The sequence below is a fragment of the Phoenix dactylifera genome, chromosome 18 (assembly GCF_009389715.1).
Source record: "Phoenix dactylifera cultivar Barhee BC4 chromosome 18, palm_55x_up_171113_PBpolish2nd_filt_p, whole genome shotgun sequence".
NCBI classification, from domain to species: domain Eukaryota; kingdom Viridiplantae; phylum Streptophyta; class Magnoliopsida; order Arecales; family Arecaceae; genus Phoenix; species Phoenix dactylifera.
Window position 1 is genome coordinate 2567104 of NC_052409.1, and position 25685 is coordinate 2592788.

The 25685-nt window shown below is 38.4% G+C and overlaps 3 protein-coding genes across 6 annotated transcripts; all 3 read left to right on the top strand.

Moving 5' to 3' along the window:
* Positions 1-685: 685 nt before the first annotated feature.
* On the top strand, positions 686-5342 carry LOC103723159 (ubiquitin domain-containing protein DSK2a-like). 3 transcript variants are annotated; one of them, XM_008813988.3, is made up of 8 exons: positions 686-1222; positions 2713-3474; positions 3536-3756; positions 3834-3947; positions 4017-4075; positions 4415-4443; positions 4731-4823; positions 4922-5342. In XM_008813988.3, the coding sequence occupies exons 1-8, from the start codon at positions 973-975 to the stop codon at positions 5068-5070; spliced, it is 1677 nt and encodes a 558-aa protein (XP_008812210.1). In that variant the 5' UTR covers positions 686-972; the 3' UTR covers positions 5071-5342. The 3 variants fall into 3 exon arrangements, with proteins under 3 accessions (XP_008812210.1, XP_008812218.1, XP_008812227.1); XM_008813996.3 differs by having other exon boundaries at positions 3548-3756; XM_008814005.3 differs by having other exon boundaries at positions 3551-3756.
* Positions 5343-6647: 1305 nt separating this feature from the next.
* On the top strand, positions 6648-14048 carry LOC103723179. Of its 2 annotated transcripts, none has more exons than XM_008814016.4 (4): positions 6648-7001; positions 12493-13223; positions 13309-13392; positions 13611-14048. In XM_008814016.4, the coding sequence occupies exons 2-4, from the start codon at positions 12521-12523 to the stop codon at positions 13724-13726; spliced, it is 903 nt and encodes a 300-aa protein (XP_008812238.2). In that variant the 5' UTR covers positions 6648-7001; positions 12493-12520; the 3' UTR covers positions 13727-14048. The 2 variants fall into 2 exon arrangements, with proteins under 2 accessions (XP_008812238.2, XP_038971305.1); XM_039115377.1 differs by having other exon boundaries at positions 13309-13388.
* A 6002-nt stretch (positions 14049-20050) lies between these two features.
* Positions 20051-25392, top strand: LOC103723193 (catalase isozyme 1). Its single transcript, XM_039115378.1, has 8 exons — positions 20051-20240; positions 20565-20661; positions 22146-22423; positions 23193-23969; positions 24075-24164; positions 24609-24676; positions 24761-24854; positions 25064-25392. Exons 1-8 carry the CDS (start codon positions 20226-20228, stop codon positions 25121-25123), a joined length of 1479 nt encoding a protein of 492 aa, XP_038971306.1. The 5' UTR covers positions 20051-20225; the 3' UTR covers positions 25124-25392.
* The last annotated feature ends 293 nt before the right edge of the window (positions 25393-25685 follow it).

Consider the following 25685-nt stretch of genomic DNA (forward strand, 5'->3'; position numbering starts at 1 on the left):
ACATAGATTCGATTGACCCAATCCTAAATCAAATGGAATATGATTCAAGATTTTATACTTGTTTTTATATAGATTAGATAGGAGAGTGCAGCCTCGTCCCACAAGGAGATATTTAAGCTTCTTCATAATTTTCATTTAAGAATCTAAGAATTTTTTTTTGGAAGATTCCTAGGATCCAAATCTTGAAAGATAATACTACTGACAACTTGAATTGTCCTAATTCTTACCCGGATATATGACCAGAACTAATTATGGGCCAATTTTGGATAATAGAAAATGTCAAATCTTAAATTGACCCTATCTAAAATGCGAGCAAAAATGAATATAAGTTAGCTCGATGTCCTGCCCATGATAAGCTCCTGCAGATTTTTCTTGGAAAAGAAAGTAGGATCAAATTTTTTTCATTTGGGATTCATACCTCTCAAAAGGCTCAAATCTTTGATCTTTTATATGCAAACAAGAGGGTGTTAATACATTATTTCTCCAACCCTACTAGGTCAAAACCACTTAAACCTGTTGCCACTTTTATTAATGCATATCGACAAAACCACCCTTAGTGCTCATTAATTTCCCATCCATGCCAACGTGAGGCACACGTGACACTCACGTGCCCGTGACGCGCGTCCCCGCCCGCCCCACCCCCCCTCTGACCTAATTCCGTCAAAACCCTCCCACGGCCTCTTTCTCTCTCTCTTCCCCTGCTCTTTTGAGGCCGGGAGAAGCTAAAAAAAGAATTCTTTCCTTTACCCGATTTGTGTGGGGGAAGGTATCCCTCGTTTTCTCCTTCACTCTTTCGTCCTCCCCGCTCCCTTTCCCCTCTCGCAAGCAATTATCGAAGAATCGACAGGAGAAAAGGGCGAGCAAGAGCCCTCCTCTTTCTCTCCTCCAATCCATCCCTTGTTCGATTCCTGATCGCAGATCGGGATCCGATCCTTCTTCGTCCAGGGTTAGGGCTTCCGATCCCCCCGTACCATGGGTGCCGACGGCGACTCCGTCGACGCGGGCGACTCGGCCGCCGCCGCCGCCGCCGCCGTTGGGGGTGGGGCCACCGTCCACATCCGCTCCTCCAACGGGTCCAAGTTCTCCGTCCAGACGGACCTCGAGTCCACCGTGGGATCGTTCAAGGTCGTTCTTGCGGAGAAGTGCGACGTGCCGCCCGAACAGCAGCGGTTGATCTATAAAGGCCGGATTCTGAAGGACGAACAAACCCTAGCGAGCTATGGTTAGCCATTCTTGCTGATTTTTTTGGCTCTATATGATGGATTTTTTGATCTACAGTAGATGATATGGTTTTGAGTTAAGAATCATCAAAGCCTAATTGTTTATGTTGATTTGTTCATGAATTTGCTTAGTATAGATAAAGGAGTGTGGAATCTTGAATTAATGAGCACTGTGGAGATTGTTCCGACGGTTCTTTGTGATTGCCTGTTTGTTGTTGATTAGGAGTTAGTATTGGGATTATCTGCTGAAGTATGGACAACTAGGCAAGAACGGTGTATTTCAGATCACTGTTGCTTCCTTTATGGCAAGGTTCAGAGGATTTTTTTTTTTTAATAAATTGATAGGTTCAGATGTTTAGGGTTTCGTTAGGTCAAATGTCACCACATGACCCGATTTGATGGGGTGCTTTGATGTGTGAAGGAAACAACTTGCAAAAAATGCTTGAAAAAGCTACTTTACCTGAACCACTCACCTCCAAAAATCAAAGGCTTAACCTGAGATATGGAGCTGCAGTAGGATGCTTTTTTCGGAGTCTGGAATGGACCAATTATATTGTTGTGGCAGAGATAAGAAGAATTTACGTATTCGGTTCTTGGTGTGTCAAGGAGGAAGAGAAACTTTTGGATGGGTTTAGAAGCACCTAGAAATGGGTTGGTCAAGGTTAAATACAAATAACTTCATTTTGGATGGTACGAATGTGGTGGATATATGTTGGTCTGGCAAGAGTTGACAAGGTGAACCATGCTGGGTTTTACCAGACCTTGTATGGTGCAAGGGATTTCATTAATGGGATTTTTGTTTTGCTATTATATCTGCCTTACATAATACTAGATAATTTTGGTCTTCTAAGGAAGCCCAAGAAGCATATGATGGTCATTTATAAATAAATAATATCTTGTTCTGGCTGCGATTGATAACAAGTCAATAGTAAGTATTGTACAACAGTAATAGTTGGAAAGAATAATGAGGAAAATCATTGGTTTTGCTAACTAGCTTACTAGATTGGATAGTGTGATATAGAAATATGACCAATGGCATTAGAAGCATTAGATATTGCATTTCTGCAAGTGGCTAATTGCCACTTGCAAAGGCTTGAGAACTTTCTTTCATGAATGTGTAATTGACAATTACTAGGATTTGAAGACAGGCCTGCACTTTAGCTTGATTTTGTAAATCACTTATGACTCCTTGACTTGGTTGGAGTACATAAAGTCGTTTTTTCGATGTCATGGAGGCTAATTCGTAGGCATAGAATAGCATCAAGTAGGAAGAGTTCGATCATATTTGGCTCTTCTTTTTTTAAAAAAGTTTTTATTTTTATATATCTGAGTGTTTTTTTGGGCGATCCACATTGCCTTATTGCTCAACAGAACTGCTTTGCCTTTTAAATATAATATCAAAGGCTGAGTAATTATGGGGACGAGGCACTTCTTTTTCAACCTCTGTTGTCTCTGATGGGTACGGATTTTTTACTCTTCTTTATCTTGGCAGGTGTGGAGTCTGATCACACTATTCACTTGGTTCGTGGTTTTGCATCGTCAACTGCATCTACTGATCGAGCTTCAAGAACACCAAACAGCATTTCAGAGGTTGCAAGGGGTGTTGATTCCAATGAAGGTGGGGGTTCTGGAGCTGCTTTTGGAGGTTCACCATTTCCTGGTCTTGATGCTAATATGCTAGGTGGTAGTGGAGGATCCAATTTGTTTGGATTTGGATTACCAGAGTTTGGTCAGGTGCAACAACAGCTGACTCAGAATCCTACTATGATGAGGGAAATAATGAACCTGCCTGTTTTTCAGAGCCTGATGAATAACCCTGAGCTACTGCATAACATGATCATGAACAATCCGCAAATGCGTGAGATCATAGACCGAAATCCTGATCTAGCACATGTACTTAATGACCCCAGCACTCTCCGACAGGCTCTGGAAGCTGTAAGAAATCCTGAACTCATGAGAGAAATGATGCGAAACACTGACAGGGCTATGAGCAACATTGAATCTTCTCCAGAAGGATTTAACATGCTCAGGCGTATGTATGAAACTGTTCAGGAGCCATTTCTCAATGCCACAACAATGACAAGGGACGCAGGAAGCGATTTGGGTTCTAATCCATTTGCAGCCCTTCTTGGAAATCAGGGTGCTACCCAGTCTAGGGATCCATCTCCAAACCCTTCGACTACTGGTTCTGAAGCAACAACTGGGTCTGCTGAACCAAATGCTAACCCGCTTCCAAATCCTTGGGGCAGTGCTGGTAAGTTTTGCTTGTTTCACTTGTTTGCTTGATCTTATATGCCTTTTGATACTTTGAAAAGTTCTTTCAATAGCAGGAGGTCCACAAACAACCAATTCAAGGTCAAGTCCTGCCAGTGATGCAAGGACTTCTGGCGCTGGGTTAGGCAGGCTTGGATTACCAGAATTGGAAAGGATGGCTGGTGGTATGGCGGACCCATCCCACTTAAATCAGATTATGCAAAATCCAGCCATGATGCAGATGATGCAGAGCCTCCTCTCCAACCCTCAGTTCATGAATCAGGTATCTGTTTCCTTTTAGCCTAGGGTTAGAACTCTTCGTGTGACCTGTCTTACCTTGTGATTGTTGATTGCCATTAGATCTTAGGTCTCAATCCCCAGCTCCGTAACTTGGTGGAATCCAATACCCAGATGAGAGATATGTTGCAGAACCCAGAATTTATTCGCCAGCTTACTTCTCCTGAGACACTGCAGGTAGCTTTAATCGTGCAAGACTTCATATTCTTGCGTCCTGGTATAAACTGTTCTTTCTGTTTCTTGCAGCAACTTCTATCATTGCAACGTTCACTTTTTTCCCAGCTAGGTCGGCAACAGGCAAGCCGGTAAGTCAGCACCTAAAGATGCTGTTTCTGTTTTGTGCTTCACTTTCTTTATCTGCTGTCTCAGACTCTCCATGAGCTTTTGATTTTGCATCTCATGAAAAGTTGTGACCATGGTTGTCTTATTTGGTTATGATTCACTTTTCTTTTTTAATTTTCATGAAAAAATTCCTTTTGTAAGACGGGCCTATTATCGATTCATTCAGTTGAGTAGTTTGCCATGATCCATGGACTGGATAGCATTCTTGTTTTGAATTCTTGCGCTGGTGTTCTGCTTTTCTTCTATTATTCTTCTATTATCTCTTAGACCTGATCAAGGGCTGTTTGTGCTATCAATTGCAGCGAACGTAATCCGGAAGGCAATGGTGCAGGTAATTAAAAATGTTCGGTCATCATTTGATTGTTCTATGTTAGTCACTTAGATTTGATGGTATGCCCAGAATTTCTATGAACACGTCTTTATAAAGATGGCAGTTGTCAGTTCATTAGCATAGTTCGGTATTTGTTTCAGTTTGTGGAGAGACCCACCCTATTAACTTGGCAATGCTGCGATATAGTCATAGAGACTAAAACTCCTGCGGCTCCATTCTTACGCTGGACCGAGGACTAATAGGCATTCCATTGACAATTGAATTTTGGTCATGTTGCTTTGCTACAGGCACGCCAAACATCACTGGGCTGGATTCTTTGATGAACATGTTTGGTGGACTAGGGGGGGCTGGTGGTCTTGGTGTTCCAAATACTTCTAATGGTTAAATTTTTTATTGTTTTTTAGTTACACGCATCTTTTTTTTTTTCCTATGAAACGTCACATGAAAAATTAAAGAGAATATATCTTTTTTGTTGCAGTGCCTCCAGAGCAGCTTTATGCAACCCAGCTGTCTCAGCTACAAGAAATGGGCTTCTTGGACACCCAGGAGAATATTCGTGCTCTGAGTGCGACTGCGGGGAATGTCCATGCTGCAGTTGAGCGGCTCTTAAGGGATATTGGTCAATAGATCACCATCATGTGTTATTGTCCATTTTGTTGTGGCTCACATCCATACCCACAGTTTCAGCTTTTCGTAATTTTGGCAAGAAATAAGTAGATATATGTGGCCAAGAGCTGTGTTACTACTTGCTGCGTAGTTACTGGAGCTATTGGTGCCTTCGCCATGTCACTTTGTCGGGATGATATATATGAAGATTCTTGGTTTCTGTAAATACACTTTAAATACTCCTTTGGCTTGTGAGTTGTCTATAATCCGTGTTATTCTTTCCTGTTTCTCAATTTGGTATTACAGTTATCAGCCATTTGTGAGGATAGGTTGGTTGATTTGATGGTGTTTGGCAGGGGATATAATCCACTGAATAAGGTGGAATATGGTTCTTATTCCGTAGTTATGTTGCCTGATAACAAAAGTGGCCAAACTTATACTGTTTAGGGATTTTGTTGTCCTTATCTACTCTTTAATCTAACCGAAAGAATGGGAGACTAATTTGTATTTGTGATAAAATCCAAATCTGTCATGTATGCTTGTCCTTTCAATCAAACACCAAAATTATCCCTTTTCATGGTATAAGCTTTATTCCTGCACAGAATGAATCATCTAATTCTATTCCGCTATCCAAATAGAGCCATAATTTTATGAGCTTCCTGAATATCCATACAATTGGAGTGGTGGAGAGCCCTACCTCATAGCACAGCCAGGAAGCTGCAACATCTCTCTCTCTCTCTCTCTCTCTGTCTCTCTCTCTCTCTAACAATCAGGTATAAAACCAGTCCATTTGTGATGAGATATGGTAAACAGGTTCCTACTGATCAGATTGCAGGCTAAAGACATTGAGGGGATTGATAGTTTACTTCACTTGGGAATTTCCACCTCTTAATTTTTTTAAAAATCAACTTCGATGGTAACTTGTCAATTTGGTGGAGTGGAATTATCGAACCCTAGGGCAGCTTTTGTTACAGCAGGTGTTTCTTTGCTCTTGGATATAACAATCTCATTGGCTGAAATGAGAATGACATGGGAAGGGCTGATGTATTGTATTACCATCCTAAAGGCAGAAAAATGACATTTGAAAGAGACTCCAAAGCAGTTATTTCTTGGATTTCAGCAGGAACTTAGCATCGGAGGCTTACTTGTCCCTAATGATGGATAATTGAAGACTTAAATCGGGTATCATTTCATGCGTGTTCAACATTCCAGCTAGATTAATTGGATGGCTTTCTATGTAGCTGATCATATTACATCTTGAGTTATAGGATATCCCTTTTGAATTATAAGTTTATCTCCAAGATATATCGATGGTAGATTTGACTAGGTGTATTTATTGAAAAGTAAACGGTTTAACCGGGACAAAAGAAAAAAAAAAAAGCCAGACTGAAACTCTCGTGCAAAGGGTAAAGTTCTCCTCTCCCCTTGGTTGGGCCATCAAGCTCAAAATACCATCCAGCCGTAAATTACGAGAATTGTTGATTAAAATATTTTTGATCTTACGGTGGCAGCGCGTCGGAAAGTCTTCTAGATGCCCATCACCTCGAATTCTCCATGGTCTTCAAACAAAAACCTCTCGTCCAAATCAGGAAAAATTCAAATTCCTGACTCGCATAGAAAATTTAATGCAACTTCCTCGTCCACCGTTCGATTTCTTCCAAAGTACATCTAGACCCGCCATGTTTGGAGTCCATGAACGAGCGAGATGGTTTTACAGTTTCATACGGACGGCAGATTCGACGTCCTCATAAAGTTCCCTGTGCGAACCGTGTCGCCAGAAATATTGTCCAGTTTTTTTTTTTTTTTTGGGTAAATATTAGCGCTGTCCCGTTCGAAATCAGCGATCAAACCCTAAACACACAATCTCTCTCTCTCTCTCTGAGCTGCGATTGCGACGAGAACCACCGCCTCAAATATTCTCGTACCGGCGATGATCGGCATTGCTGGTAGAGGTAATGATCGTCTCGATTCTCTGTCTCTTTCCGTGTTATGTTTGAATTTCGATTTTAAATTTGCTTGGAATTTCTTCAGGTCATTCTTCAATTTAGTCGTCCTTTTTTTATGGCACGAATGAGAGCGATTTCGTGTTTAAATTTTTACTCCATGGGTGTCGAATCCAGTAAGATTGGACGCAAAACCTACCAAAAATTGAAATTTTCACCGTAATCGAGCGCTATCGGGTCCCAGGTGCTTCCATTAAAATTCCAGTATGACAGCCCCTATGGTTCCATGATCTTCTTTCCCAAAAGTTCAAAATTTTTCATTCCCTTCCGTCCGAAAGTTCAAAGTTTTGCTTTTCTTTTCTTTTTTCGTTTGAAAACTATGGACCCAACTATAGCATCCTCTTTAATTCAGTAACTGTCTCAGTTGTCTTTTCTTGACGGCAACTGAATCTGGTAGAATGCAAACTCTGAAATATGTTTACAGCCTTGTCCAAGTGTCTTCAAAGACCTAACTTGATGATCACATGGTGATGTTCTTGGATATCATCTCTAAATTGTGCTGGCTTAACAGTCTTTGTGTCTCAATCTCTCTCTTAGTTCAGTTTATATTGACATCCTAGCTGTTAGAGAGGAGCATCATCTGATACTGGAGATCCTATGGGAAAAGTCGGTCTTTTAAATCCCCCACAAAGAAAGGATTGTTTGCCATGATCATCAGCTTAAGAGAAGAAGAAGAAGAAACTATTACAGGCATTGAGAACCATATGTTTACTGAAATTATTTCTCAAAGGTCAGGGACCTCTCACCTAAGGACAACATGTCTTCACGAGTCAGATCATTGAGGATCTTCCTCAGTTAAATTTGTTTGTTAGGCATGACAGCACTTGGTCAGGTGGTATTTATAATCAGTCACATTTTCACAAGGCTTTATGCATACTCTCATCCCCTTACCGCCTTGGAACGTGGAGTTAGAGCTAAGGAATTAGAGCAGAATTTTAACCCTGTTGTGACATACATGGAATTTGAACTGTGCTCCAAATTTTGAGCTGAGAAATGTTACCTTTTACAAGTACTCTTCCAAAAATTAGAAATTCAATAAGTATCATTTATATCTGCCCATGACATGTTGCTATGAATATGACTGTTTTTATCTTAGAAGCTAGATGTTGAGCTTTTTTGACCATATGCCGATGTTTTTCAGGTATGCAAGACTTTATCATTGCCAGTCCAAAAGTTAATTTTCCTCCACATTATTGCAGACTTTCTTGTCTATTAGGTCCCATCATAGATGCTCAACATCTCTCAGGAGCTGTTGACATCAAGAGAAGGTCTTGGATAATAGTTTAGGAACTGCCTTTTATCCAAACCCTTTCCACTTTATTTTAAAGAATAGCAAAACTAATATCTTCTAAAGCTAACTTAATTCCAGAATAGTAACTAACATAAGAACACAATCTGCTAAGACACATCTTTCTTGGCTTATAATCATAAAGCTTGACATCACTTTCAATTCTGGCTTGTGGAATGCAACTACTACACCATAGTTGGAAGGAGTCTGGATATTTATTGAATGGTCAAGAAAGATAAGGAAAGAGCAAAAATGACATATATGGAAGCTATGATTTTTTTTCCGCATGTGTCTGTTTTTTTTTCTTTTAAAAGCTAACAGTGACCATTGATACATCCCTCAATAGGAATAATTGTTGAGAAGAAATTGTAATGCAAACCCCAAATATGGCAAGGCTTTTCAGTTATAGTTATGATCTATGATTTCCTCCTTTTCTTTTTGGACAGTTTTTTCTTAATGGTAAAGAGACTACAAATCACTAGCTCTAGGAGATCAGTGAGGCTGAAATAACACCCTTTGCAACTTCTGTTCTGCATCACTGGAGTAACATTTGGTATCTTCAGTACTGCTTATTTGGGTCATTTTGCTCTAACCTTCTTTATTTGCATTGGCACATCCCTTTTTTGCTGGGATTCTATTGTTGTTGTATCATTCTGGTTGATTTTTATTCTCACAAGTTTTTTCTTTCGAAATGAACAGAAGGGGAGCTAGTAAAAATTTTATAAAGGATTAAGGTAATAGTAGTGACTGCTCAACAGCACTAACTTGTTAGCTACACACTAGCAGCTAGACAGGTTTAGACAACTATTTATGGTCAACTATGGGCTTTACATATTATATTGTCAACCCTATCAGGAATTAAAAAATAAAAATATGCCATCACCGTCTTAGATTCTTTTTTTTCTTTCTGCTTCACTGACCTTAACACAAACACACACACTGTTTTGTAGATAGCGTCTCCTATACCAAGTTCTTCCAAGCTAGAATAGGTAATGAAAGATGTCTCTCCATGTTTGGCTGCTTATGTTTAATCAACATCTGACTGAACATTGTTCTATAAATAGTATAATAAACTTCGAAATTTTAGAACTTGTTAACTTTAGATTCTTTGCAACTGCCAACTGGAATTTAAACATAGGTCTTTCATGGTTTTAATTGCAATCTTCTAACTGTAGTATGCAAAATTCATTTTATCATTTCTGCAGTAATGCATCTACTTCATGTTCACCTCACTGTGACCTTTTGTGTTCTCTTCACTGAGAAAAATAGGTTACCCTTATATTTGCATGCAAATTTTCAATGAATAAGGAATACGCTTTGTGACCTAATTCAAAATGCAAAACCAATTAGCTTTTGAAGCTGAAATCCATATTCTTCTAAAAGTTTCTTGTGTAATTTTGTTACAAACATGCTGTAGTAGATTTTATCGATTACTAATAATAACCTTGATTTTGTTCACTTGCTGTTTAGAACAAAAGCCTTTACATATATATCACCATAGCATTTACTTCAGAACTTATGAACTCTTTAAATTAGTATAGTGCATACTCATTGCTTATGTTTCACTAATTAAAGAAAATTGTTCACATATGAAAGGACACAGCACGAGTTGTAGACACATTACTCCTAACCAGCAAGAGTATTTAATAGACACTGATCAGTAAAATGAGTTCAAATTTTATAAAATGTAAGATTATTTCCCTGTCTTACGCAAACCTAAAATGATGCTCAACATCTCCTTGAAAGACTTTTTTCATAAATTATTATTTCCCTGTATGACATACCACATGCAGTGTTCAAATTGTATGCTCCTGAGTCTTGGAATCATTGCACATTACCTTCCAGCAGCTCTATGTCTGCTCACTTTAGGTTGCTGGAGCATAACCAACTCCAACTACTTCAATTATTAAAGTTAGATTTAATCAATTCTTTTAGGCTGTATGTGGCTATTGGTCCAATTGGATTTGGCTATAAATCCAAAGACCTCTCTCTCTCTCTCTCTCATGCATGCACACACACATGCATGGGCGTGCTGAACTCTGTGAAACACATACACACCCCTCTCTATCAGTACGAAGCAGCTCCATGAATCTGACACTGAGTGCACTTGTGACTTTGTCATTCCATGAAGTTTGGCTGCAAAATTGGCTGCCCAATTGACCTGTTGGCCTCAAAATATGTCTATAATCTCCATCTCTGGCCTTGACTCATGAGGAATGCAAGATTTAAGAGGGATGGATAATAGCTCATGTTAGGGTTGGGGCAGTGCTGTAGCCACCTGATCGCTGTCACTGAGTCACCCTCCAGCCAGATGTAGTAGCTGGGATCATTGTCTATGGTGTAGCTCACCCCTCCAAGGATGCTTGCAGCTCCACAATTGGCACAGAAGCATCTAAGAACCAAATTGCGTGAGCATGAAGAAGATGGCCTCTGGTGATCGTGTATGATACAGCCTGTCCTACAGTTACCATTTGTCTGCTTGATGAAGCCATGGAAATTGATTTTAAATGTTCCCTCAGGGGCTTTTTCTGTGTTGGGGGGTTGGAGGGACTGAAAGAAGTGTTGATGCGGACAGTGGGACTTTTGGTGCCTATTGGATGCCCAAAGACGAGGTCTGACCCAGAAGCTCCGTGGCTTGGGCACTAATATTGTTGAATCCTCTGTGCAATGGGATGTGCTTGGCATTAAACATGCAATCATTCTATGTTGCACCAGATCCATGATCCCACATACTATGGGATATGTGACACACATTAGTGGTCCTTCTCGCCGCTTATTCGACAAAGCTTAGGAAGTCATTGAGGGAATGTAAGGGAAGCTTGAAGGGGATGTGAAGGCCAGCTGCCAGACAATAGCTGCTGCCAAGCATTGAAGCACATGCCGTACAAATTCATTTTTTTGCTGGCACATACAGTGTAGTATCTCTATTTGTCTATATACATGTTTTTGTGCATTATGCACATACATATATTTGTATATACATACACCCACAAATCACTAGGGGAAAACTGTATGTGGAACATGTCATTTAAATGGAAATGGAAATCAAAATAGTGTTCAAGACTTCAAGTCAAATTTGATGTTCACAAAATTTGATGTTCACGGATACCTTGAGGTGATTGATATCAATACTTTGCGTTGATTATACAAAATAATAGAGAGATAGATGAAGATATGTTATATAATAAACCGAGAGTTGCATGGGTGACAAGGGGAGGTGCTTCTAGGGTGTTATATGATTAAAACATGTCTTGACAATTGAAGGGAGAATTGGAATAACTGCAGTAAGGTCTTGAATAATAAGGAAGTTGGTCTAGCAAACAAAAAGAGCTTGGCATAAATGAGAATGTTAGGTACGGTGTAGCATAGAACTTTAAAGTGAAACAAGTATATCAGAAGTATAGGAGTTGTGCTAATCGAGGACAAAGTGAAAGTGAGCCAGATAATCATGATAATTGTGCAAAAATTGATAAAGTAAGTCATAATGTACGGTGAAACTTTATAAAGGAGAGACCGGGGAACGAGTATATTAAAGAAGGTGTATGCTTGCACCAATCAAGGACAAAACAAAAGAGAATTGATTGAAATTGGATGGGTAATCTTTGAAGACCTAGTAAAGGTTTGGGAGAGGAGGGTTTTGCTCAGATCAGTCTTGAAGGGTCCAAAAGAGATTGGAATAATCTAATATGACTAGAAGTTGTGAGTGAAAAAATTGCAATAACACCATAGGTAGCCTTAGATATGAAGGCTATAGGATGCTGACCAAATAGTTGGGAATGCATGAAGGCGCACAAAATCTGTCCACTGTTTCAATTTTCTGTCTCCCTTCATTATTCTTCTCGATTCTTGCGCAAAGGAGAAAATGATTTAAGGGAAAAATTGTTAAGCCAGAATATTTACCACTTTGAACATGCTTTGAGTTATTAACTGTTTTTGAATGTTGTGTTTCTTGTTCAAGCTCTGCACCTTTCATGCCAGTTCTATACTATAAAAGTTACTGCAATGTATGTTAGTTTCTGTTCATGTTTACTCTTTTTGAGTTGTTTCTTCATACTGGCATTTGGACATGAAATCTTATTACTGCTAGATTATGCATGTTCTACATTCCATTCATATCCATTGAATTTTGTTTTACTTCTGGTCATTCTTCAGCTTATTATGGTCGAGCTGCTATCCACCAATGATTCAACAAATGGTAGATAATTTTAGTAAGTACGGAATGGTTAGCAGTGGAAGTGCCATGGCTGCTGGAGACAAGCAACATTCAGTCTCAGTAAAAAAAGTGGCTTTAAGGGAGTTGCCAAATGAATCTAGGAACATCATTACAAAGCCAACCGGAACCTCTCCACTTCCTAAAGACAAAAGACTCACCCCAGATTCTGTGAAGGTAGTTGGTACCAAGAGGCCACAGCCTGATGATCCATCTAGTCCCTCCAGTCATCAGACCCCAGGCAACATTGGTCCAAATGGACATCTTGTGTACGTACGTAGAAAACTTGAAACTGAGCAAGGCAAGATGAGCACTTTTATCAATATGGATAGTGCTGATTCTCCTGAGTCCAGGAAATCTAGCAACAATGGAACAAAAGAACAAAATGTGCAGCAGTGTCAGACCCAAGAGCCTAAGGCAGCTTCTCTTCCTGTCCCTGTACCAGTGGCATCTCCATCTATGTCATCTGGGAAACGATTGCTTCCTCATTGTCCAGGAAAGCTCATCACTGGGTTGGCAGCACTGGAACCACATGAGTCGATGGTTACTTCCACCACACCAGTCCTAGCAGATTCCCAGACACCAGGTAATCAAGATTGGAAAGAAAGGTTTATTCAGTTGCAGATGTTCTTGAAGAGCTGTGACCAGTCAAGCCAGGAGGAGTATATTCTAAGTAAGTCATTTTGTTAAGTAATATAACACAATGAATCCATATCATTTATGTTCCACTAATTTTATACATAATAATGTTGATTTAGTGCTTCGATCTTTATCGGCGGTTGGCCGTAGCAGGCATGCTGTTGAGTTGGAGAAAAGAGCAATACATCTCTTATTGGAGGAAGGTAGTCCTACCTGTCTGTTTTAGCATTTCTAAAGACAAATAGTGTTACTTCTGTGCAGAAACACTGTTTATGACTGTATACTATACAATCGAAATTACTCTGAATGGTTGATGGTTGTACTATCATTTGAATTGGATGCTCTCTAAGCTAAGCCTTCTCTCCCTTCAGAATGATGATTCTACCAATGCAGACCCGTACTGATTCTTTTCTTTCTGCAGGTAAGGAGTTGCATCGTATGAAAGTTTTGAATGTTCTGGGGAAAGCTTTGCCCAAGGATCATACATCAATCTCAACTCATACCCCTTCTCCTCTAAAGGAACAGTTTCAGAAATAGAAGACAGTAGATACTGTCAAGTTTGTTTTTAAGTTATGGATGAGGAAGCTAGGATTTTGTTGCTCTCGGTGGGAGCGGGAGACTACTGCTGTTTTGTATTTTTTCGGCGTGTGGAATCAATTGCCTTCTTTTGGTACAAGTAGCTTCTGTAGCTTTAGTTTAAACCTGAAAAACTATGAGAAACATAATTTAACTGCTGAGACTGTACGATGTCACTAATTTTGGTATGATGTAATCCGTGTACATCAAACTCTCTAATATGCACCACGGTGAATTCTGATCAGAAGCTGATGCCATCAAATTCACTTTTCCCGTTCTCTAATGAGGTTTATTAAGTGTTGCACCGCATTGACAGGCTACTGCATGCTGCTTAAAATGCTTGGATTCTTGTGTTATACCAGATTGGCAGGTTAGTGCTTAGTGTTACCAACACACATGGGCTTCACATAGCTATGGTGCAAAATATTGTTCTTCGATTTCTTTCAGTGATGAAAAAAATTCCTCAGTAGATTTATGCATTTCACTTTTCTTGAATTTTTATTCCATACTTTTTTGGAAGAAAAATTTAGGGATCGGCTATAAGGAAAAGAAAAGAGTTAGAAGATAACTGAGTTGATGATAACTCCTCTTAACAGATATACTCCAAAAAGCTCCATCAATTTGATGATAACTACTCTTTAACAGTTATACTCCAAAAAGCTCCATCAAAGTTTGCCTTTAGGGTACCTAGCAGCCAAAGAAATAAGGTTCTGACGAGGTTAAGAAGATTGTACCAGGGGCTTAAATGTCTTGAAATGAAGCTGAGGCTTCTTCAGACTAGTTTCTGAATTGATGTCCATGAATTTTGTATATAAGGGTGCCACTTCTGTCTATAGATTAATAACCTCAACTTCACTTTTGTAACCATGTCCTGTCGAAATGGCAGTTTGCCATGAAAATCTGGAGAGGATTATATCCCAAATTAGAAATTGAGCAGTCACCTGGGGTGTTCTCTGACTTCTTCTCAAAGAAGACAATGCAGCAAGTTCCTAAGAGAATTCAAACAGCCTTCCTCTCCCTTATTGCAGCGGTTTCATGGAGTGCATGGAAGGAACGGAACTCTAGAATTTTTCTAAATTAATCCTCTTCGACTTCAGCCTGTGTTTCTGCTGCTATCAGGCTTCTCAATTACTGGTCCGAAGATGCAGACCTTGTGGCATTTGCAGCAATCTGGGCTAAGGTCAAAAATCTTCCAGCACACCCTTCAGAAGACCACTGATTGCTTCCTTCAGAGGTCTTTGTGGTGGTAAAAGGCTCATGACTAGGTGAAATCATGAAGAGGATTCCAATTCAAATGCTAAGATTTCCAGTTACAGGTGTTCATATTTCAAAATTTCTACCAATGTTTCAGATGTCCAGGCTGCAGGTCTCACCAGAAGTTTTCAGTGCTATTGAAAATTTAAAGACCAATATATTGATTCAGAAAGCACTAGTATGATGGTAAAAAACTGTGAGGGTCTCTCTGGCTTAGGAAATCTGCCATGAAGGAATAATCAGTCTCCATGAGTTTCTCTCGTGGTGTCATACGAACAACGAGTAAGGAAATCCTCACACATAAATCGACATCTCTTTTTAGTTTAATCATATGACAAAACTCAACTATAATAAAAATTTAGTTGCAGATAAACAAAATTCAAATCCTTCAAAACATCAAAAACAGCTGCAAATATAATGTCTTGAGGCGGCTGGAAACAAAAAGATACGACATGAACCCATGTTTAACTGTCTATTGGTCTTCAGGCACTGCTTTTAAAGCTCCTTGTGATTGCCCTGGTGACTGCACGAGCTTCACCCTTTCATGCTCAGCAGCAGGAGCTGAGAAACTTGTTGAACTCCAGTGGCAGCTTCTTGCTCGTCGGCTGGGCCTGGCAGAACTGTGGCTCTGCATGGCATCTCCATGTAGCTGCACTGGAACTCAAAAACTCTGATACTGTGATAATAAAATCCACTACAAGAAACGTTAAGATCCATATTAATTATTATATCCATTGAGCCTTCACATTCTCCACTGCAACCCTTCTCTAGCAGTTACAGTTCCACTAAATTTTAACTTGTTCTGCTTCCAAAGTTACTATTCAGCTCAAACTCCAGCGAAATCTAAAAGACCAGTACATTGGATCAGAATAGTAGATAAAAATGATTTCAGACTGTAATCGCCTTCAGCAAATGGAAACCTACAACACAAACAATTGGAGTCAACTAGTTTAAGTCTCATGAAGCCATACAAGAAATGAACACAGCAATTCTTTTCTTCTTCTGCTTTCCACTTCTAATCATCTAACACAATTCACCGTGCCGTGCTTTTTGTGCACAACAGAGGATCCGAACCTGAATTTGATAGTCAATATATAGTACTTGAGCCATGAAAGATCTTGACATGAAAAATGACTGCTTCTCGGCCATCAAAAAGAGCAAACTATACAAAGGTCTATGGCGATACGAAGTTGTTTAATGAAGTTGGTGTTGAATTAAATTAAATATTTTAAATCTTTCCTCCAAATTTAAAATTTGAATTCAAATTCATATTTTGAATTCAAATTCCGCATCAACGGGCTTTCTGCTTCTTTTGGCCTGCATCTACTTTGACTTGGTCAACGGCCAAGTGTCAAGCATCCGCGCGCAAACAAGAGAGCAAACATGAAAAGATCTCCAAAGAAAACAGGCCAAGACAAGTGTCATGCATCTACATGCAAGACCAAGCATGAAATGACTCCCAAAGAAGAAAGGAAGCATGGGCGACCAAGATGCAACAGGCCACAGGATCAAAAGAGCATAAGAAGACATGTCATCAATTCACGGGAGGATAGTCTGCTTCTTTTAACATGCCTGAACCTATATAAAGTGCTCCAGAGATCATTTCAAGACAATGAAAAATTTATCTTCTCCCTCTTGTTCTTATTCTCTTCTCCACATAACTTCAATTATTTTTCTAAGTTTCTTTTGAGCCATTTGCAAGCGTGAACATGCTCTTCTTTAGCGCACTGATGGAGAAGGCGTAGTTCTATATTGTATCGTCATATCTCTAGGAATCTGTGTCAGCGGATCTATGCATGGGGACATAAACTTTTCTGGAACAACGCATCAGCATGTTTCGATCCACATGTCATCTTCTTTTATTTTTTATTTTATTATTCTATTTTCAAGTAAATAATTTGTCAGTTTATTTTTCTTGTTTACTATTTTTGAATATTAGAAACATTCAATAATTAATTTATCAATTATATTTGTGCATCTAGGCTAACCGTTGGAATGGAAGCGACTTCATCAAAACTTCCGCAAAAAGGATTTGATCTTGAAGTTGAATGCTTTGGTTCCGTCTTATGTCCTACTTCCATAGCTGGAGTTGGCAAGTCTAGCATTGTAATGAGACTTGAACAAGGAACTTCTTGTGCTAATTACGCCAACTTCTATCTTGATAAAGGTGACACCAGAGTCTGGCTTGTGCTGACAAATGGGGTGCAGTACTTTACTCGGCAAAAGAAATCTGGAAGACATGGAAGCCATTTAATCAAACCTCGTCTCAACCATCAATAATTAGCTCGAACGTACACATCTAGCTTTCAATTTCTTAGATATGACCCAAAGCTGACCCGTGATAGAATTAAGTGGTGTAAATAATAAAAGAGCTGAAGTTTAGCCACGCTGTGTCCGAGTCAGGCTGAAGTATTATCCTGGATAACCCCTTCAACCCATGCTGTTATATTTTGCGAGGTCAGAATTTGTATGAAATTTTGGCCATGCATTTATTCTCTCTCTTAATAAATGTACTCTATTGTGACTCATGTATGTCAACACTTATCTTTCAGGTTTAGCATACCATAATTCTCATTCCAAAATCACCAGCTTGTTTTCAAGGACTTGCAAATGCACCGCACCAATTCCTAGAACCAATCATATTGCTAAAGCCAGATATTGGTCATCTAGATTTTCAGAAATCATATCTCATCTAGATTTTCAGAAATCAAAATTTTACTTTTCTTTCAAACTTCTTTGATTCATGCACTCTACCAAACCACAACTACTCTTTTTTGTAGACTCTATTCATCAAATGCTCATCTTGGTTGGCTGAGTGCAAAACTAAATAACGCACGCCTTCTAAGTAAGATAGAATTATTTCTGGATGCCATCCAATCCTTATCTCGGTAAAAAATTTCTATTTTTTAAATAAAAAATATTTTTTTTTTACTTATCAATTTTAATTTTCTATGTATTGAATATCTTTAATGGATCAGCCTTAGAAAGTTTTCGGCATCCTTGGAAAAAACAAAAATAAGAATAGCTTTAGATCTTATCTCGAGGAAGCCTGTTTTGACCGAGTGGCCCAGCTATCTTGATTGGAGCATTGGCTGCGAGCGAGACTACCCTCGCCAAGAATGGGCAGAGAAAAGCACATAGAAAACTAACAGAGAATTCTGTGGGCTGGGAGACTTTTTTTCCTACGTGGTCGGTATACCTGAAAGACCCGAATGACATGCCTAGTTGCCAATATTTTATCAAAAAAATAGCCATCCAACGTATTCTTATTTGGAGTGTATCTGCTCTAGGTTCTTCGCTTCTAGTTACTCAAATATTTTGTTTCATTGAGTCGCCCGGCAAATGATTGATGAACCTAACTGCAAGTTGAAAAGAATGCTTGATTGGAATTTCTTTTCTTGAACTAGCATAGTTCTAGCAGTCTTGGGAGGTGTCGCTGGTACAGATCAGAGTGAAATCAGTTCAAATACAAATCAGATATCTTATTTTACAAATATAGATATAGATATGGATGTTAGCCAGATATATTTATTTTAAACAGATATAGATACCAATCGAAAACTGAAAATATGAATATAAATATAAATATAAGTTGGATAATTAAATTTTATAAATATAGAATTGAAGATATTAGTAAGTGGATAATAAATGAAGTTAATAGTATATCAATATAATCATTTACTTTTTTACAAAGTTTCTGAGTGTTATATAAATTAAATAAGATTATAAATAGAATTAGATATTCAGATATGGATTGGGTAGTTCTTTATCCATATATATATTTTTTTCATGGATATGCACATAGATACAAATATTTATTACTTGTTTAAATTTTTATCCATTGAATTTGGATGGATATTATCGAGTCCATTTTTGGCCTTATTTACCAAGGATGTAATGTGATACAAAGAAAATTAATGGATGAGCTTGATTTTTAATTTTATTATTTTATTTCGTTTTTATCTAAAGATTTACATTTTGGGAAAATAGAAGGAAAATATCCTTCTAACCCTTGCGTTTGAGATTGAAGAATGAACACATATCTTTAATCAACTATAATTCTTTTTCCCATTTCAATATCAAGAAAATTGTGAAATCTACTATTTGATTTTGAATGAAGATGTACTCATTGTTTTGGTAAAACAAGGAGGCACAAATAATCATTTACGCCATTTATTCTTTTACCCAATGATGTCTTGATCAACATATTTTTCTTTTAGAAGATTTTTTTTTTTGCGACAATCTCCAAGCACTCATCAAATCCCTCTAGAATTAAGGTACCTTTAAAATTTGGCTAAGCTTGTCTCCAATGATGCAAGCACCCATCAATAATTTGAGGCAAGGCATCCTACTTTACTTCTTTTTATATTTTCATTTTATTTCTAATAAATATATTTTTTATTACTCTATGTAAGGTTAAATAAAGAATTATATAAATAAATCTAAATAAAAAGTTTGCAATTAAACTTGACTGATGACAATATTAAGATTATACCTTGTAATTCTAGTATGGTTTAGATAGAGCAAATACAGATATGCATGTTAGTCGAACAAAAAAAATTATATTCATATTTATTTTAAACAGATGACCAGTGAACTTTATGTCTATAAAATTAAAAATATTATTAAGTAGATGATAAATTAAATTAATAGTATATTCATATAATCATTTAGTTTTAAAAAAAATTAATGAATACTATAGAAAATTAAATAGAATTGCAAATAAAATTAAATATTTATTTAAATATAAATCGGATGGTTATCCATCTATATTTATATTATTTTTTTGGTGAATATAAATACTAGTACGAGATTAGCCGAATGCTGAAATTTTCATCCATATTTAAAATAAATTTGGATAAAAAATGGACCAGATCTAACCAGTTGGATTTAGTCTATCCGACTCATAAAAAAATTATTATAATTTAAAGGTCATTTATCTCCCTTATGTAGAGGATAAGCAACGTCCTTTTTTAGATAAATAAATCCCACGACGGCCAACCACTTCGTTCCGTTCCTTGGAAGGGTTGTTGCTTAGCGGAAGGTGTGGTCAAAGGGCGCCACGTACCCTGGTTTTTGCGGTGGGGCCCAGCCGCATAAAGAACTTCGTCTTCCTCGTAAACAAAGAGCCCCTCCCGCTTCCGCAAGCACGCCACGGCGCGACGATCCTCCTCGTTCTTATCCCATCCAGATCGAAAGGCTCGCCATGGATCCCTACAAGGTACCATCTTTTTCTCAAAAACCAAAAATTTTCGAGCTCTCGATCGGATTCTTGATGTTCTCGTATCTTTTTCACCCTAGATTTGAGAACTGATTTGATTTTTTCGCCCTCAAAAATCGATTTTTTTTCGTCGATTTTTTACTTTCTCCTCCCTTTCCCTCCGTCGTCATTTTTTCGTGGAGATGGTTGATGCTTTGATGCGATCTTTCTGTTTGCTGATTGTAATCCCATGAGGTTTGATTCTTACTGCGTGGTGATTCTTTGATGTGCTATTCCGATTCACCATTTTTATACCTCTCTGATTTGAGTTTCTATTGGATGCAGCACCGCCCTTCGAGCACCCACAACGCCCCCTTTTGGACCACCAACTCTGGTGCCCCCGTTTGGAACAACAATTCCTCACTGACTGTCGGATCCCGAGGTAACGTTTGATCTGTATTTGATCCATAAGGTTTTTGTGTAATCTTTTACATATACTTGACTATAGTGGTTCGAGATTATCCTAATTTCTTATGGATGCAGACCTTTTTTTTTTGAGCTATTTTTGACTTGGTTCATCATATCTTTCAGTTATTGCGGGTATCATTGAAATATCGGTACAAATCAATTTGTTGTTTGGGTAGCTTTTTGTGACATCTCTCTGCAGTAAGCTATTTGCGGTTATTTGGTCACAAATCTGCTTTGGCTAGGAAGAATGGGCGCAAAATTGTGTTAATTATGTATAACTTGTCCTTCGGAGATTTCTAGGTGCTTGTGTCGAGAGACTGTCGAGGGATTTGGGGGTACGGACAAATGTTAGGTCCTTTCTCTGTCAGTTCCTTTTTTTTGTGGGACTATGGTTTGAAAATTGTAGGTGGTTCTGATCACTATATAGTCCTAATCACTATGTATGTCTTGGTTCAAAATTTCTATTTCCTTGCTTTAGTGTATCATAATTGTCAGTTATCATTAAAATGGATCCTCCTCAAGGTAGTCAAATTCAAGAAAGGGATTGTTCATCAGCACCTAAAGCAAATAGTTTTATGGTAAGCTTCCCTAAAATTCTAAGCTTTATAACATAGTTAGATATTGATAAATTTTCGTCTTATTTTAACCACATTCCAAGCTTGTTAGAAGTAATTATATTAGTAGAACAGGTCAATTTTTGAAACGAAAGAAATACTTGTTCAGATATTAAGGTCAGAATTATACAATTCCAAATGTCTTGCACCTTGTGAGGAAGACATTTCAATTGTTATGTCTTACTGGTAAAAGGAATTAAACTAAAGAATACATCCAGGCAACACATCAAACATGCTTGTGTGCGCGTGTTTTTTTCAATGAAGGGATGGTAGACTTGTCAGATTCATGCTTGTAGTATAATTTGTGTAATTGGATAGGCGTATGGGCTATTGCATTGGTTGTTGCAAACACTTTCACACAACAAAATAAACCTGATCATAATGTATGTTGTAAATCCATTGATTAAGACTAAGAAGTATATAGATAGCACAGCAACAGAGTCATCAGAAAGATCAGATATTCAGAGGCCTGCATCTGAGATGACATCCTAGGCACCTGATATGTGGAATCATGATTGAGAGATTATAAATGGTGGGAAGCACCGAAGCAGCTGATGACAGTTGGTACCATAAACTAAAGTAACCTTGGTTTATGGTATTGATAGTTCTTTATCTTTCTTCATGGATAAAATATATGGAATGGTTATTCCTATAACCAGAACCGTGATCATCAAGCCTTATCCCAAGTATTTGATTTGGCTTTATGGATCCTCTCATTTGGCAAGAATGGTTATTCATAATTCTAAAAACTATGGATCTGTTTTATAAAAACAAGTTGTAGATCTAATATGTCTATAATTGTGATCAAAGTCATATAATTCTCTAATCCATTTCCATTGGACAGGGCCTGTTTTTCTTGAGGATTATCATCTGATTGAAAAGCTTGCTCAGTTTGATAGGGAGCGTATCCCTGAGCGGGTTGTTCATGCTAGGGGTGCTAGTGCAAAGGGCTTCTTTGAGGTCACTCATGATGTTTCTCACCTCACCTGTGCTGATTTCCTTCGGGCCCCAGGAGTCCAGACCCCAATCATTGTTCGCTTCTCAACTGTTATTCATGAGCGTGGAAGTCCTGAAACCTTGAGAGATCCACGTGGTTTTGCAGTGAAGTTCTACACTAGAGAGGTAAGTGGGCTGTTCTGCTCATTTTCAGGTTGTGGTTTATCCTTCAGAGTTTTTGTAATTTTATTATGGAACATTTTTAGTTGGTTAAGAGTTCTGTTCCTATTTGTTTTAGTTTGTGAAAGGTGTAGTTGTTTTGTGTTTGTCTTCATCCAATGAATCCTATAATGTCAGGTCCTATCATTAGTGTGCTGTGGAATTAAATTTTTGTTTTAGTAGTGTACAATTTCTGTTTGACCTTGGTGTGAGTTACTGGTTCTGTATTATTTCGTTTGTATTCTTTTTGTTTTGTTAATGACTTGTACGATCCTACTACCTGTGAGAGGATAAAATTTGGAAGATGTGAGCATTTTTAAGTAGCAGCATTGTTATTCATGGTGACTAGTTAATCGAAACGTTCTGGTAAAATAAATATGCATACTATATTTCAAGATGTATTGAAGAACACATTTCATAAGTTTGTGTTCTGCTTGTAATTCGAAATTCTGAACTTGGTTTTATACGGATAAAAATGCCCACCTCATTTTCATCAAAAGTTATGTACATCTTTTGTATGTATACGTGAATATAAACATGGAGTGAAGATACAAGATTCTGCTTATTGTACTGATTTTCAATTTTTTAAGTTTGAGTTATACTTCTATCAAGCTATTCATGCATCCCTAAGTAGAAGAAATCTTGCTTTAGAGTGGTCAAAAATTTTAATAACATAATGGTAATTTCAAGTGTTCGAATTCACTGTTATGACCGTTGTGGTATATTTTGGCTTCAGGGTAATTTCGATCTCGTGGGAAATAACTTCCCAGTGTTTTTCATCCGTGATGGAATAAAATTTCCTGACATGGTTCATGCTCTCAAACCAAACCCAAAGTCCCACTTACAGGAGAACTGGAGGATCCTGGATTTCTTCTCACACCACCCAGAGAGTTTGCACATGTTCTCCTTTCTATTTGATGATGTTGGTATTCCTTCAGACTACAGGCACATGGATGGTTTTGGCGTGAACACCTATTCTCTTATCAATAAGGATGGGAAAGCTCATTATGTCAAGTTCCACTGGAAACCAACATGTGGTGTGAAGTGTTTGTTGGACGATGAGGCTGTGACTGTTGGAGGCAGTAACCACAGCCATGCCACGAAGGATCTGTATGATTCTATTGCTGCTGGAAATTATCCAGAGTGGAAGCTTTTCATCCAGACCATTGATCCTGACCATGAAGATAAATTTGATTTTGACCCACTTGATGTAACCAAGATCTGGCCGGAAGACATTGTTCCTCTCCAGCCCGTTGGACGTATGGTCTTGAACAAAAATATTGATAACTTCTTTGCAGAAAATGAACAGCTTGCATTCTGCCCAGCAATTGTGGTACCTGGAATCCATTACTCAGATGACAAACTACTCCAGACTAGAATTTTCTCCTATGCTGATACTCAGAGGCACCGGCTGGGGCCAAACTATTTGATGCTTCCAGCGAATGCTCCCAAATGTGCTCTTCACAACAATCACCATGATGGCTTTATGAACTTCATGCACAGGGATGAGGAGGTAGTAGAATCACCTTTTCATTTTTTTTTCCTTTTTTGTGTTGGGGCGGGGGTGGGGATGGGCAGAGCCCAGTTTGTGCTTATTCATCAAATATGGTGTTTCCAGGTGAATTATTTTCCTTCAAGATATGATCCTGTTCGACATGCTGAGAGTTTCCCCTTACCACCTCGTGTTCTCACAGGAAAGCGTGAGAAGGTGAGTTCCCAGGGACAAATCTATCTGTACCTTATGGTTTTGTAGTTGATGGCATATTGCTTCTTAGCTATATAATTTTCATACATCAGTCTATTTAAACTATAAGATCAAATTGTTCTGTCGGAATTATCAAAAACCATAGTACTGCCAACTCATGTTTTTCTAGGGGCGAAGAAAACTTACTGCACAGCTTGCTTGAATCTCTTCCTTTCAGATATTACCACATTTGTTATCAAAAGTGGAACAATAATCCCTTTCACTTAAACGGTCTTGTCAAAACCCAGTTCTTTTGTGGAACCACTTGTCTAGGGGTTGAATACCTGAGGGAAACTTATCGCACACAATATCTCCTGTTTCAACTATTTAGCAGTAAATAGCGTATTCCAACATGCACTATCTTGCTGTGCCTTTGAGCGACCTAATGTTTTCTTCTGGTCAATGCAGTGTGTAATTGATAAAGAGAACAATTTCAAGCAGCCTGGAGAAAGATACCGGTCCTTTGATCCAGCCAGGTCTTTTCTGGTGCAGTTTAATGTATTTTGATGTATGCATAACAAAATTCACTCAATTTTCACTTGTATTGTATGATTTTTCAGGCAAGAACGTTTTGTCCACCGGTGGGTTCAGGCGTTGTCTGACACCTGGGTGACACATGAAATCTGTAGCATCTGGATCTCATATTGGTCTCAGGTTAGAATCTTAATCTAGAATCTCTATCGTGTCATGCATATGCTGCAGCTTTACACTAGATTGGGAGAGCTACAAATGACAGAATTGTTATACTTCTCTTCTGCCTGGGATTTTAGAGTGGATAGGGAGATCTATCTGCGTTGTGGAAGATTCAAGGTAATGCATTTATCTCCACGAGTTTTCTGATCCATGTTCTCTATGGGTTGTAGTGTGACAAGTCTCTCGGTCAGAAGCTAGCAACTCGGCTCAACGTAAGGCCAAGCATGTAAAAGGATGCAAAGTTTTGGAAGCAATGGGCTCCAAGAGACTGATGCAGGAAAGAGGAACATCCTTATGTCTAAAGAGGAAGTCCTTGTTGTCTTAGAAATACAAAGGAACATCCTAGTCTGGATACCAGGTGTGCTATGGATGTATTAATGTAATAATAAGCATATATATGCATGCTCATGACTTCAAACTATGAAACTTACCTTGTGTACTTCTATGATCGCTGCACTTGCTGAGATCTGGAATGTTTCCATATTGTGTTCTGATGCCATCTTCTTTCTGGTTTGGTTGCCTCCACCTGGGACGGAATCATGAAGAAAATGGGGAAAATCTTTGGTGATGCTTTGTTATGATATGCCTCTGGTCTGAAGCTTTTTTGCCTCCATCATCACTTTCCTTGCTTTTCTAGCCTCCCATTACAATTTCAACTTCAGTTGATGCCATGATCTCTCAGGCTGCAAGTTGTTGTTTGTATTACATTCCTTTCTCCACATGCAAGTTGTTCTACTGGCCAATCCAAGCTTAGATCTCAAGTTGGATGAGATACAAAATGATAAGGTGGGC

Excerpts from the sequence above, each read along its gene's own strand:
- LOC103723159 (XM_008813988.3), top strand. The coding sequence starts at position 973 with ATGGGTGCCGACGGCGACTCCGTCGACGCGGGCGACTCGGCCGCCGCC. Across the intron at positions 4,076-4,414 it reads GGTCGGCAACAGGCAAGCCG|CGAACGTAATCCGGAAGGCA; the intron begins GTAAGTCAGCAC and ends TATCAATTGCAG. Across the intron at positions 4,824-4,921 it reads TGTTCCAAATACTTCTAATG|TGCCTCCAGAGCAGCTTTAT; the intron begins GTTAAATTTTTT and ends TTTTTGTTGCAG.
- LOC103723179 (XM_008814016.4), top strand. The coding sequence starts at position 12,521 with ATGATTCAACAAATGGTAGATAATTTTAGTAAGTACGGAATGGTTAGC. Across the intron at positions 13,224-13,308 it reads CCAGGAGGAGTATATTCTAA|TGCTTCGATCTTTATCGGCG; the intron begins GTAAGTCATTTT and ends ATGTTGATTTAG. Across the intron at positions 13,393-13,610 it reads ACATCTCTTATTGGAGGAAG|GTAAGGAGTTGCATCGTATG; the intron begins GTAGTCCTACCT and ends TTCTTTCTGCAG.
- LOC103723193 (XM_039115378.1), top strand. Across the intron at positions 23,970-24,074 it reads TCATGCACAGGGATGAGGAG|GTGAATTATTTTCCTTCAAG; the intron begins GTAGTAGAATCA and ends TGGTGTTTCCAG. Across the intron at positions 24,165-24,608 it reads TCACAGGAAAGCGTGAGAAG|TGTGTAATTGATAAAGAGAA; the intron begins GTGAGTTCCCAG and ends TGGTCAATGCAG.